Source organism: Nyctereutes procyonoides, unplaced genomic scaffold (assembly GCF_905146905.1).
Source record: "Nyctereutes procyonoides isolate TBG_1078 unplaced genomic scaffold, NYPRO_anot_genome, whole genome shotgun sequence".
Lineage (NCBI taxonomy): Eukaryota > Metazoa > Chordata > Mammalia > Carnivora > Canidae > Nyctereutes > Nyctereutes procyonoides.
The window spans coordinates 11,394,584-11,409,744 of NW_026575049.1; the positions used below are offsets into that span (position 1 = coordinate 11,394,584).

The 15,161-nt window shown below is 39.9% G+C and overlaps 1 protein-coding gene across 1 annotated transcript; it reads left to right on the top strand.

Moving 5' to 3' along the window:
* The first annotated feature begins 1,594 nt into the window (after positions 1 to 1,594).
* On the top strand, positions 1,595 to 6,626 carry LYZ (lysozyme). Its single transcript, XM_055328703.1, has 4 exons — positions 1,595 to 1,765; positions 2,831 to 2,995; positions 4,765 to 4,843; positions 5,646 to 6,626. Exons 1-4 carry the CDS (start codon positions 1,630 to 1,632, stop codon positions 5,710 to 5,712), a joined length of 447 nt encoding a protein of 148 aa, XP_055184678.1. The 5' UTR covers positions 1,595 to 1,629; the 3' UTR covers positions 5,713 to 6,626.
* The last annotated feature ends 8,535 nt before the right edge of the window (positions 6,627 to 15,161 follow it).

Genomic DNA, 15,161 nt, shown 5'->3' on the forward strand with positions numbered 1-15,161 from the left:
CAAATGTTATTCTTCTGACATTATGGATTTGGAAACGGAGGGACAAATGGAAAGTTTTATACTCCTCTCTTGACTGGGACACGGATGGGGTCAGAACTCTTACCTTCTGCCGGTCTGTTATTGGTTACCCCATATGTCAAATGCAGTCTCCAGGGAAAGTGTTCTAGCCTTCTCCTCTCCCACCCTCATCACCAGAAACTGTACAGGAGGAGAAAAAATTATTTTCCTTCTACTATTTTAGGGTTTCAGAGGGGGCTCTGTAACTAGAGACAGATGACAAGTAAGTTTATTAACATGGATATCTCATATGTATTTGAGAGAAACGTAAGGATGAGTAATTCAAAGACGTGGCAAGAATTTGGGCTTACATAGCATCTTAACCAAAGAACAATACGTTTTTAGAAGAGTGACAAGACTGCAGGAAAGAGTTTTAGGCTTCCAAGGGCAGCAAAGTGTGGGAAGATAAATATTTAGTAGTTACCAGAAGATAATAGCTAATCAGTGAAATTTGTTACATGGGGTCCTCTGGTGCTGTATTAAGGCTGATAAGCATGTAGGGTAGTCAGTGATTAATTCCTGTACAAATTTAAGTTCTGTTTTCAGGCATATAGGGGAAGGGCAGAGAGCTTTCTTAGACTTGCTTCTTAGTTACTTTCAGTTCAAAATAATCCTTATGTCAAGAAGATTTTCAGGTGACATATATTCTGTTCCTCTTCTTTAGGTTTGATTATAAAATTCTCTCGTTTATAATGACCCCTTATGTTCTAAGATCAAAATGTGAAATAAGGCATTCTCAAAAAGTTACAAACATTGTTCACATGAGGCTTATTTATAATGGTAAAATATTGATTTATAAAGCAAGAAAATGTGTAATAGCAACAAACAATTTAGAGTGGGAATATGGCTGAGCAATATGGAATCATGCTATAGGCCCATTAAAATGACGGGTAACATGTCATATGCTTTTGGGGAAAGTGTATAATAGTTTTAGGGACACCAGGGTGGCTCAATGGTTGAGCATCTGCCTTTGGCTCAGGTTATGATCCCGTGGTTCCAGAATCAAGTTCTGCGTCAGGCTCCCTGCATGGACCCTGCTTCTCTGTCTGCCCGCGTCTCTGCCCCTCTCTGTGTGTGTGTGTGTGTGTGTCTCATGAATAAATAAATACAACCTTAAAAAGAAAAAGAAAGAAAATAATTTTAAGTGAAAAAAGATGAAGACCACATAGTGAATGCGAAATCAAAAATTAGAGCTCTTTTTCACTGTGTAAAATGTTCATTCAGGGTTTTTTGTTTTTTTTTCTTTATAGTTGCTCAAATTCAATATAAAATAGGAGGCAGTTCCTGGTTTGGAAACAATCCTACTTCCCAATTCTTCCTGAGCCAGGTCTTTAAACAATGCCATTGCATCACTTTCCTGTAGGTTAATTCTTAGGAAAGCAGAATATCTCTTTTCAAATATATATTTTTAAAAAGAGCTTTTAAAGTCAGTGAACCAATAAACAGTTCCTGTTTTTCACATCTTTCAAAGGGTGGAGCCCCCAAACCAGTAGGAGAAGAAGGAAGTTGAAAGATGTTAAATACTGAGGACAGCTCTTCCAGTCAGCCTAGCGGTCTGGCTTCCCAGTCAACATGAAGACTCTCCTTTTCCTTGGGCTCCTCCTCCTTTCCATCACCGTCCAGGGCAAGACCTTTGAAAGGTGTGAGCTGGCCAGAACTCTGAAAAATCTTGGGCTGGCTGGCTATAGGGGCGTCAGCCTGGCAAACTGTAAGTTAAGTCTTCTTCCTACTTCCAGATAGTTCGACAGGTACAGATTGAGGATGAACAATAATAAAGAGGCTTTGAATGAATGGATTTCTTATATTTCTTTGAGGGTCTGTATACTTATAATGGTTAAAAATATCAACTTGTTTCCTTAGAATCAGATATGCATGGAAAGCAAAATTCTATGCCATCCTAAGTAAACCAGCACCCATTGCACTCTTCTGGTGCTGCTGAATCTGCCAGTTGCCTCAGACTTGATGGCACACCTAGGCTGACTGAACCATCTATCTGAGAACCTGGAGTGTCAAGTCCTTGGTACTTGACTCCAGGCACTTCCTGTTTGGAACTTGGTTCTGAGAGTAATCAGCATAGAGCAATGAATATTTTTCTCTTTTTAAATTTCCCTGCCATGACATGGGATTTTTAACAGCAAAGTTTTAAAACCCTATGTTGAACTCTCAGTGCAGGGGCAGTAGGAACCTATTTCCCCTCAATTATTGTTTATATAAGGATCCCTGAAATGCAGTTTGTAATACTGTTTTATTACTCCTGCTCACCATAGTTGATTAACTATTTTTCATGGTCTTCCACAATTCAAGATAATGTCCGAGTAAAAGTTACTTATAAAATCCACTCAACAGCGCTGTTGATTTTTCCGTTGTAGAATAAATCTTGCCTAAGGGGAAGGGTAGTTGCAATGGAAGAAACAGCAATTTTAATATTTTAAACATATGTTATCTTGTTCGTTAGTATTGTAAAATGATTTACTAACAAAAGTGTTAAAATATACTCGGGGGCGCCTGGCTGGCTCAGGCAGTGGAATTATGCAACTCTTGATCTCAGGGTTGTATGTTCAAGTGCATGTTGGGTGTAGAGATTACTTAAAAAAAATAAAATCTTAACATATATATATATGTACACATATACATGGTTTTGCAAGGAAAATACACCTTTATACTTATAAGGTAAATGATTAATAAAATTGAATAGCAAATAGAACTGATTATGGTTATGTGAAATACATCATGTGGTGTTGATGTTTCTTACTAAAAATAAGGTTTTTTTCAGGGGTGTGTTTGGCCAAATGGGAAAGTGGTTATAATACAAGGGCTACGAACTACAATCCCCGAAGCAAAAGCACTGATTATGGGATATTTCAGATCAATAGCCGCTACTGGTGTAATGATGGCAAAACGCCCAGAGCAGTGAACGCCTGTCACATATCCTGCAGCGGTAAGACACGCGATGCTTGAGTGGTGGCACAGTGCTCTTCTAGTCATACTTACGAGAACAGAGATCCAATACAAATGAAAAAGTCTTGAAAGATTCATCAGGGACTTAGGAAAACTCTGTTTCAGTGTCTAGAAAGTCTTTATTATCCTCATCATTCCCTTAGAAATGAAAGAGTTGATGGCATAAAAAGTTCATGTTTTCTAATGTACACAAATTTCTGAAATGATCTATTACTTTACCGTAAATGGACTTTTGGATGTTTTGTCAAAAACAATGCCATATGCTCATCACATACTTGAACAGTTGTTAACACTTGGTCAAATTTACTTTTTTTATATGTATGGGGGGCGCTTTGTGAGTGATTTTAAAGTGAATTAGAAACATGATGACTTTTCATTTCTCAACTCTTTAGTTTGCATCTTCAGAAAATACAGTTCCTATATAATTATTATTACACCTAACAAGTTAATTTATGGATTTGTTTAATTGGAGTGAAACAAATATTCTATTGAACTCGTATGAAAAATAGGAATGACGTGTGGAATCTTTTGTGCATAAAATGCTGGAGAAGTATCGTAAAATTGGTATTGCTAAATTTTTTGGGTTTTTTTGATATTGCTAATTTTTTAATGTTAAAATTCCTAATAGACAAGATTAGCCTTAGAATATGTTTTGTATCCAGATAATTTATTTTTTAATTTATTTTTTAAAAATCTTGTATTATATAATAATATGTGATCATGGAATAAAAATCCTTACTACTCAGAGATTTATGACCACTGGTAACTTTTGGTATAAATTCTTCCCCAACATGTATCAGTCATGTATATGAAGGGAAAGCTATATTATGCACAAATGTATCTACATACATGCAAGCAATGTGTGCATTAAGAAAAATGAAGTTGTACTATATATACCACTTTACAGCTTGCTCTTTATCACACAAAATTGTTCCTGTGTCAACAAATACAAATCTTTATTATTTTTAAAGGATGGAAAGAATTCCACATATTAATGTTTTGTAACTTATTGGTCCAACTTTTATTGGTAAGCACTTAGATTGTTCTGCTTTTCCCCCTTTGTTAAAATGCTATGAAATATCTTGTGCATACATCTTTGGGTGCATTTTTTTTACTATTTATTTAGGATAGATTTCCAGTAGTAGAACTGCTAATTTAAAAATTGCTAGTTTGTGTTTGGTTTTTTTTTTTTTTTTTTGGTTGGTTATTTTTACAGTGCCTAGTAAAAAGAGAACCCTCTGCCACATTAATTAACAATTCCAGAGCTTCCAATGACTTTGGTGAATGAGAAACAGAATGCTTTATTTCATGCCAAATGGGATGGAATGAAGAAAAATCCCCACCCCCAATATTCACAGATAAATGGGCTCTTGGAATATAATTGTAATGTTCTTTCATCCTTCTAAGAAAATAAAGCTGGCTAAATCTAAACTAAAAATGAAATTTCTGGGGCACCTGAGTGGCTTATCCAGTTAAGCGTCTACCTTCAGCTCAGGTCATGATCTCGGGGTCCTGGATTCCAGCCCCATGTCAGGCTTCCTGCTCAGCCAGGGAATTTGCTTCTTCCTTTCACTCTGTTCACACCGCGCCCCCCCCCCCACTCCCACTCATGCACACGAATGCTCTCTCTCTCTTTTGTGCTCTCCTTCTCATGCGCTCAATCTCTCATAAATACATAAAATTCTAAAAAGAATAATAAAATGAAATTTCTATGGAAGTCATTTTCATTCCGAGCCACCTCTTTTTCAGCTTTGCTGCAAGATGACATCACTCAAGCCGTAGCATGTGCAAAGAGGGTTGTCAGAGATCCAAATGGTATTCGAGCATGGTATGTTTAAGCATTAAAGAAGGTGGGGGGGACTAGGTGTCTCAGTCAGTTGAGTGTCAGACTCTTGATTTCACTCAGGTCATGATTTTGGGGTCCTGGGATCGAGCCCCAAGTTGGGCTCTGTGCTGGGCATGGAGCTTGGTTAAGATTCTCTCTCTCCTCTTTCTGCCCCTCCCCTCCCCCCATGCCCTCTTCTCAGAAAATAAAAAAGAAAAGTTAAAAAAATAAAGGGGGACAGCCATTTTGCCCTAGTGATAAGAGAGAAGGGAGAGAAGATTTTCAAAGACCCAAGTATGCTACTGAGAACTGAATGTTGCAGCTTCACACTTACCCTAAACAATGAGTCACCTAGAAATAACCTGTTTCATCTGATTTAGAATCTTAGTCTTTTACCCTTCAGTTTATTTTAGATGATTTCTAGAGCTTTTAAGATTCTCAACATTCTACCAATTCCTTGTCTTATCTTGAAATTACTTTTGGAGTTCAGTAAATGTGGAAAGCACTTGGCAGTTGCTGTTGTAGAATGCATCAATGTTGTCCTCCAGTGAGGGCTTTGGGGGGAAGTGAAATACTTGGTGTGCACATCTCCATTTAATAAATAGCAATACCCCCAAAAATAAAATGAAATAAAATAAAATAAAATAAAATAAAATAAAAATAAATGGCAATACCTGAATCTATCTGTAGCCTGTCATCCATTTACTGGTAAAACATTCTGTTACCCCAGTGGATTTGAAGTATGTATATTACCATGAAGATATGTTCTAACCTTATCACCCTTTATTTCATTTTTTCTCTACAGGGTGGCATGGACAAAACACTGTGAAAACCGAGATGTCTCTCAGTATGTTCGGAATTGTGGAGTGTAACTGTGGAGTTTTCCTTCTTCAGTTCTTCTATCTCTTTCTCATATTAAGGGAGTAGTAGTTGAGTGAAAGGTCGCACTACCATTCTTTCAAACAATAACACTTTAACAGAAGCAGGAGTAAAATATGATCTTTCTTCTAAAAGGCTTCATGTTTACGAATGTGTTTATTATTTGATAGTCAGCCTGTAACATTTTTCAGGTTGCTAATAGAAAAAAATGCTGGTGAATACTTATCTAAAGTCCTGCCTATCAAATACATCATCAGTATATTCAGTTTTTAAAGAAATAACCTTGATGTAATCTTTAGAACTCCCCAATAGTTTATAAAAATGCAACAAAATATTGTCTTAAAACAAACTGATCTTAAGTAAAATCCTAGCAGAATAGGCGTCTATATGTTGTCATCTCCAAAAACAGTAAAAACAACAACAAAAAACACACACAAAACAAAACAACATAAAAACAAAAAAATCCCACAAAACACACACACACACACACAAAACACTATCTGTTGGGCAATATAAAGCTTCAAAAGGAGCAGAATGCCAAATGGCTAAAACTGAAGACAGCCTGAATTAAGAATTTTGCTTTTCTAAGGTGTGACTTTGGTTTATATGATTTCTCACAAATGTTACTTTCATACTGTTTAAAAATAGACAATTTATATATCGATTTATTTTAGCCCTTTAAAAAACTCTTCTATGCGTCTTTCTGATCATGAAGGAATATAAAGAAGGATTAAATGAGCTGTTGCTGTTCTTTGATTTTATTAACCTTGATGCATGCATTATGACTAAATCCTGAGGCAAATGGCTTTACAAGTATTGAAATAATTGCTGATTAACCACCGGTGTGAAATTATGCATGTTGGAGAAATAATACAAACATTATCATTAAAGGCTTTGCAACTCATAACTTGTCTTTCTTTAAACCACCTAGTGTCTATGAAGAAAAAAATATGTGTATTCGAAAAAAAATATTCGGTACTCTTAATATATCCTGTATTACCCAAACAGCTGGATATTGCTGGAGAAAAATCCATAAGCACTCTGACAGATCTCACTTTCATGACCACAAATCTTAAATGGGCCCTGTCTTCATGGCCATCATAGTCGCTTCTTTGCACGCCTTCTGGTTCGTGTCCCCACTCTCCAAAATGACTATTTTTATTCTCTTTCTCTCTCTTCAAAGCCCCGGCACACAGTCCAACCACTCACCTTCCACCCTCTCTGTTCTCAGTAGATGACCTGGCTTCACATTACACTGAGAAAATGGAAGCAACCTCATACAAAATCCTCCCCTCCTTGCCACTACAACAGCCGTCACACCCTCCCCTGGGCCCATCATCTCTTCCTCCGCTCCTGCTAATGGCAGGGTCTCCACAGGCAATCTCGGATTGCATCCCTCTCACTACTCCAAATTAGCTGGGTGTTTCCTGTATCCTGAGTTTCTCTCTCTCTCTCTCTCTCTCTCTTTACTGGATATCTCCTGCCATTGTACAAATTGTCCTGGTAACTTTGCATCTGACAAAGAACCTCTGTACACCCCACAAGCCTCTAACCTATATCATTCTGACTTCTGGGAGGAGAGATCCCTATACACTGACCCCATGTCTTCACCTCCCATTCTCTTCTTTTTTTTTTTTAAAAAGATTTTATTTATTTATTCATGAGAGACACAGAGAGAGAGAGAGAGGCAGAGACATAGGCAGAGGGAGAAGCAGGCTGCCTGCGGGGAGCCCAGGATCCTGGGATCACGCCCTGAGCCAAAGGCAGAGGCTCAACCACTGAGTCATCCAGGGGCCCCTCCCTCCCATTCTCTCTCTCTCTCTCTTTTTGTTTTTGTTTTTGTGACTTTTTGTATATTTTTTTATTGGTGTTTGATTTGCCAACATTTGGTATAACACTCAGTGCTCATCCCGTCAAGTGCCCCCCCCTCAGTGCCCATCACCCAGTCACCCCATCCTCCCACCCACCTCCCCCTCCACTACCCCTTGCTCATTTCCCAGAGTTAGGAGTCTCTCATGCTTTGCCACCCTCTCTGATGCTTCCCACTCATTTTCTCTCCTTTCCCCTATAATCCCATTCACTATTTTTTATATTCCCCGTATGAGTGAAACCATATAACGATTGTCCTTCTCCGATTGACTTACTTCACTCAGCATAACACCCTCCAGTTCCATCCATGTTGAAGCAAATGGTGGATATTTGTCATTTCTAATGGCTGAGGAATATTCCATTGTATACATAAACCACATCTTCTTTCTCCATCTGTCAATGGACACTGAGGCTCCTTCCACAGTTTGGCTATTGGGGACATTGCTGCTGTAAACCTCGGGGTGCAGGTGTCCCGGCGTTTCACTGCATCTGAATCTTTGGGGTAAATCCCCAGCAGTGCAATTGCTGGGTCGTAGGGCAGGTCTATTTTTAACTCTTTGAGGAACCTCCACACAGTTTTCCAGAGTGGCTGTACCAGGTCACATTCCCACCAACAGTGCAAGAGGGTTTCCCTTTCTCCACATCTTCAACATTTGTGGTTTCCTCTCTTGATAATTTTCACCATTCTCACTGGGGGGAGGTGGGATCTCATTGTGGTTTTGACCTGTATTTCCCTGATAACAAGTGATGCGGAGCATTTTCTCATGTGCTTGTTGGCCATGGTGTAGGTCTCCTTTGGTGAAATTCCTGTTCATGTCTTCTGCTTGTTTCATGATTGGACTGGAAGAACTTATTAAAGTCAACAGCAAAGAAACAAACAACCCATTCTCTTTTCAAATCTTCTTAACCTGGCTGCTGTCCTCAATCAGCTGAAAACTCTCCTTCAGGGCTCCTCCTGTGACTCCTTGGGGCCAATTCTAGTGACCCCCTGCTCTCTGTTCATCTTACTTGAACTTTGAGCAGCACTTGGCAAAGTGAACCATGTCATACTTCTAGAAAACTTTTTCTCCCTCAGCTTCTCCTCATTCACATCCCACCTCACAGATTGCTCCTTCTCAGTCCTTGGCTGGCCTTCCCTCTGCTATTGAGTTTCTTTCTTCTTTTTTTTTTTTTTAAGATTTCGTTTATTTATTCATAAGACACACACACACAGAGGCAGAGACACAGGCAGAGGGAGAAGTAGGCTCCATGCAGGGAGCCTGATGGGGGACTTGATTCTGGGTCTCCAGGATCACACCGTGGGCTGAAGGCAGGGCTGAGCCACTCGGGCTGCTCTGCTATGAGTTTCTAACTGAGGGCATGCCCGAGCACACAAGCCTGTAGCCATTTGACAGACTACGTATTTTACCTATGTATTTCTTCATCTCTTCTTGCTGAAATATAACTCATAAAATAATAGATTTTCCCCACCTTTTAAAAACATTGAGATAACTCAATTTTCTCCAGGATTTACAAGCACAGTACAAAGGCCTTAATATTTCTTAACAGTTTGAGAGTAAACTGGTGCCAGAGCAGCTCTGAATCCTTCAGTGTGTGATTCCTACATAATCTCAAAACATCACCCAAATCCAGAAGTTAACATGGATACATTATTTCCATCTCATCATTAGATCCCATTCAATGTCATCAATTGTCCCCATAAATTCTTCACAATAAAAAGATCTAATTCAGAATTATGTGTTGTATTTGGTTGCTTTTTTATATTTTTTAGTTTTCTTCTATCTGGATCATGTCTTCAGTGTTTTTTCCTTGACTTTCACAACTTTAACAATTTTAAAGGCCACAGACCAGTTATATTGCAAAACATCCTAAAATTGTTTTGATGTTCTCTCTCTCTTCTTTAAAGATTTTATTTATTTATTTATTTATTTATTTATTTATTTATTTATTTATTTGACAGAGAGAGAGCACAAGCAAGGGGAGCGGCAGGCAGAGGGATAGGGAGAAGCAGGCAGCTCGCTGAGCAGGGAGCCCAATGAGGGGCACAATCCCAGGACCCCAGGACCATGACTTGAACCGAAGGCAGACATTTAACAGACTGAGCCACCAAGGCACCCCTTGATGTTTCCTTGATTAGATTAGGTTGTGCATCTTTGGCAGAGATACCAAGCAGTGATGCTGTACTGTTCCCATTGTGTCCTCTCAGGTGGCGTGCAGTTTTGACGTGTTCTACACTGATGCTGTTTACTTTGGTCATTTGATCAAGGTGATATCTGCAAGTGACCTTCACTGTGCAGTATTTGGGAAAAGGTAAGGTACTTTGAGACTGTTCCTTAGCAAACTTTCAATTCATGCATTTATTTATTGTATCAGTATGGACTCATTGCTTCCTATTTTGTTCCAATTATAGTGAATTATAATCCATTACTATCATTTATTTTGATGTTCACTTTGTCCATGAGTTGGCCAGCAGAGCCTCTCTGCAAGCTAGCTTCTGCATCATTTCGATGTGTCCCCATCATGCTTGAGCACTTTCTTATTTTCTGGCACAGGATGCTCTAAGACTCACCTTGTTCTTTTCCTGCTCCAGCCCTGGAATCAGCCATTTCTCCAAAGAGCACTGATTCCTCATAGTGGACAATGGTTTTTATTTGTTTGTTTATTTATCTTTAAAGATTTATTTTAGAGAGAGCAAGTGTACATGGAGGGGCAGAGGGAGAGGGAGAGAAATCTCCAGCTGATTCCCTGCTGAGCACTGAGCCAGATGCAGGGCTTGATCTCGTGACTCGGAGATCGTGACCTGAGCAGAAATCAAGAGTCTGATGCTTAACAGACTGAGCCACCCAGGCGCCTCTGGATGATGGTGTTTAAAGAACAAGATCTAGGCACTAGAGTGTCGCTGTTTCCAGGCCCCACCAGTGGACAGAACTAGAGCATATATGTATTTACACAATATTTATCACTATATTTATATTGAATTCATGTCAGTGTCTCCAATTCCAATCCCACACCACAGGGTTCATTCTGGTTTACCCTTTTTCCATGTTAACTCCCTTCTCTCACGTGAGAAACCTAGCTTCCATTGTCCTTAATAGCTTTAGCATGTATCCTTAGTACATGTATGCATCTGATCAATTTGTCTGCATGTAACCAACCTCCTAACATGGCCACACCGTGGACTAGAGCCTCTCCGTTCAGGTTCTGAGATCCTTCACTGGCTGCCCTTTCCTCCTCATGCACACACCCTCTTACTGCGTTCCATCTCTGACACACCATCCCAGTTCACTGTCCCGATAGGCAGGAGGGCAGAGTCTTTTACTCTTGATTATATCCACATGCCAAACACCTGGAACGATGCCTGGAACATGATATGTGCTCAATAAACAGCTGATCGCATGAATATCTTTCTGTTATTTAGTATATTCCTTCATGTTGACCATTCTAGGATTTTTCTTAACTCTTCAGGCCTACAGGATTCCAGGACTTCAGCTCCTGGAATTCCAAGAGCCAGGTCTCAAGACCAGAGACACCCCCTCCCCCCCCCCCCCACTCCCAGGTGCAGCCCTGGGCTGCGAGATTCTTGAACCATTTTGATATGATTAAACCCAGAGAAAAATATGAGTTTATTCATATCAGGTTGCCCAAAGGTGTATAAAGAATGGGTCAAGGTAGGGGGGAGAGAGACTTGAAGAGTGATGGCTTGGATGCAGAGATGGGATGTGTCCAGGAAGCACCAGGACGGCTCAACAAAGGCTGACTGAACAACCAGGGATTAGCAAAAGTTGGCTGAAGAAGGGAAACAATGCTTGTTGGAGAGTCTGCTTAATGTTTTTGATAACTATTATTTCTTATCTATACCTATTATATTCATACAATCAAATTCTCTAAATTTCTATTCTTGGGGACCCCTGAGTGGCTCAGTGGTTTAGTGCCTGCCTTCAGCCCAGGGTGTGATCCTGGAGTCCTTGGATTGAGTTCCACATTGGGCTCCCTGCAGGGAGCCTGCTTCTCCCTCTGCCTGTGTCTCTGCCTCTCTCTCTGTGTCTCTCATGAATAGGTAAATAAAATCTTTAAAAAAAATAAAATAAATTTCTATTCTTGTTCGGGAATGGAATAAAAATCAATATCAATGTTTGATCATTTTAAAGAGAAACTTAACTTGTATGTTGCTTAGTTTTACCCTAGGATATTATTTGAAATGCAGAGTGATATTCCAGATGATAATTAAGCTCTTTATGTGGCACTAATTATAACTAAGCCCTGAGCACGTTTGTTGCACTTCTTTTAGTGGACTCATTTATTTTTTTAAAGGCTTTATTTATTAATGAGAGACACACAGAGAGAGAGAGAGGCAGAGACACAGGCAAAGGGAGAAGCAGGCTCCCTGCGGGGAACCCAATGTGGGACTCGATCCTGGGACCCCGGGATCATACCCTGAGCCAAAGGCAGATGCTCTCAACTGCTGAGCCACCCAGGCATCCTATTATTATTTTTTTTAAGATTTATTTATTTTAGAAAGAGACCATGAATGAGAGGAGCAGAAGGAGAGGAAGAGAGACTCTCAAGCGGATTCCCTGCTGAATGGCAGGCCCTGACTTGGGGCTTGACGTGGGGCTCAATCTCATAACCCTGACATTATGACCCGAGCAGAAACGAACAGTCAGGGACCCACCGATTATGCCACCCAGGTGCCCTAGTGGACTCCTTTAAAAAATATTTCCTTAGCAGTTGTGAAAGGGAATTAATAAAAATTATAATCAGGAGTGACTAATGTCATTCATAGATACAATGTTTTCCAATTAAATGCATGTCTATTGTGCAATTATATTTTAAAATCATTTTTAATTTTAATATGGTTGTAAATTCTCAATGTTTACAGAGTCGGTCCCACAAAATTAATTATGAGAGACGTACCTTCTCAGGGCGCCCTGGTGGCTCAGTTGGTTATCCACCTACCTTCAGCTCAGGTCATGATCCTCGGGTCCTGGGATCGAGCCCCGCATTGAGCTCCCTGCTCAGCAGGAAGCCTTCTTCTTCCTCTGCCTCTGCATTTTCTCTCTGCTCAGGCTCTCTCTCAAATAAATAAATAAAATATATCTTTTTAAAAAGACAAAAAGATGTACCTTTTCATTTCTTCCCCTTTACATGCAACCACTTTTAGGCAGCTTAAAGTTGATTTTTATATTTTTATATTTACCTCCATGCTTTTAATTATTAGCCTTATATTGCTTTTCTTGATTTTTCCAAGTCAGAATATCAACTTTCCACTATAGAAATTAAGGATTAGGCTCTATTTCTTCCTCCCCAATCTCTAGCACAAGTGGGACCCTTCCCTGATGCCCATCCTTCCAATGTAAGTATATATTTTTTGTTAGACCAATACTCAGTATTTACATAGCCATAAATATAATTATTTTATTCTCTAATGGAAAATTGTATTTTTCCTAGAGCTAATAACTGCATGATTCTTAAATTTGCTTAGTTTTCTATGTATCTCATTAGTTTACCTCCCAAACTCTAGGTCTAATATATATTTTTTAAAGATTTTATTTACTTATTCACGAGAGACACAGAGAGGCAGAGAGAGAGGCAGAGACAGGAGAAGCAGGATCCATGCAGGGAGCCTGATTAGGGACTCTATCCCAGGACCCCAGGATCACGCCCTGAGCCGAAGGCAGATGCTCAACCACTGAGTCACCCAGGTGTCCCTAGGTCTAATATTTAAACATTAAATATTAAGTATTTAAATAGTTTCTCAAGGCTCCAGACACAGCTAGAATTTTGTCAGTTTCATCTTTTTAAAAATTTATTTAATTAAGTAATCTCTACACCCAATGTGGAGCTCAAACTCATGATCGTGAGATCAAGAATCACATGCTCCTCTGAGCCAGCCAGGAGCCCCAATTCCATCTTTTTAAAACAGTTCATTTGCAAATATTTCCCACCAAATCTAATTGGGACTGGTGTCTGCGCCTAAAACATGGCTACCATCCTGGGCTTGCTCTTTCAGTATCATTTTAGGATTCTCTTATCTCCATATTTGATATTTATTTTATTTCCTGTATTTCATAATTTCCTCTTGGTTTATTCTCTCATTCTGGTAATCACACCTCCAGAATCTTCCTGAGAAAGGGTACATGGGAGGTACTTTTCTTGAGACAGCATGTCTGAAATTGCCTTTGTTCTATTTACACACTTGTTTGATAGTTGGCTGGATATGGAATATTAAGTCGGAATTAATTCTCTTCAGAACTTTGAAGGTCATCTGTTGAACCCAGACTACCTGGGAACCGAATTTAGGGAAATCCATTGCTCCCGAGATTACAATGTTGCTATACTGAGCAATCTGAAGCCATTCTGAATTTGTAACCTGGAAGTATGTATAATCTTCTCTTTATCTCCAGTGCTGTGGAAGTCTGCAATGATGTGCCTTGATGTGGATCTGTTATGTTCTGGGTGCTCGGTAGGATCTTTCGGCTTAGAAACTCATACTCTTAAGTACAAGAAAACTTCCTTGAATCATTTATTATTTCCTTCCATTTTCTTCATTCTCTTTGGAATTCCTAGACTGGTCCTCTGATGTAGTTATGAAATGAATTTTGTCTCTCTAAAGTTCATATGTTGAAGCCTTAACCTCCAATATGACTGTATGTGATGATAAGGCCTTTAAAATAAAATCTTTTTAAAAAGGGGGGGGCGGTGATGGGGATGCCTTTAAAAGGGGGGGGTGGTGATGGAGGGGGTGGTTCAGCAGTTCAGCACCTGCCTTTAGCCAACTGCGGTGTGATCCTAGGTCCTGAGATTGAATCCAACATCAAGCTCCCTGCATGGAGCCTGCTTCGTCCTCTGCCTGTGTCTCTGCCTCTCTCTCTCTCTCTCTCTCTCTGTGTGTCTGTCTCTCATGAATAAATAAATAAAATGTTTTTTGTTTTTAAATGGCCTTTAATGGGACACCTGGTGGCTCAGCAGTTGAGCATCTGCCTTTGGCTCAGGGCGTGATCCTGGAGCCCCAGGATCAAGTCCCACATCGGGCTCTTTGCATGGAGCCTGCTTCTCCTTCTGCCTGTGTCTCAGCCTCTCTCTCTCTGTCATGAATGAATAAATAAAATCTTTAAAAAAATAAAAAATGAAAAAAAATAAACGGCCTTTAAAGAGGTAATTAAGGTAATTACATGAGGTCATAAGGGTGGGGCCCCTACTTAACAGTGTTTTATAAGAAAAGGAGGGGGACATCCGGGTGGTTCAGTGGTTAAATACCTGTATTCAGCCCAGGGCATGACCCTGGGGTCCTGGGATTGAGTCCCACATCGGGCTCCCTGCTTGGAGACCGCTTCTCCCTCTGCCTGGGTCTCTGCCTCTCTCCCTGGCCAGTGATGTTATGCACAGATAAAAGGCCATGTGAGGACACAGTGAGCTAGCCAAGGAGAAAGGCCTCAGGAAAAGCCAGATCTGACAACCCCTTGATCTTGGACTTCTAGCATTCACAACCACGACAACATAAATTTCTATTGTTCAAGCCACCGAGCCTGTGGCATTTTGTTATGGCAGCCCTAGCAAACTAATAGAGATGTTC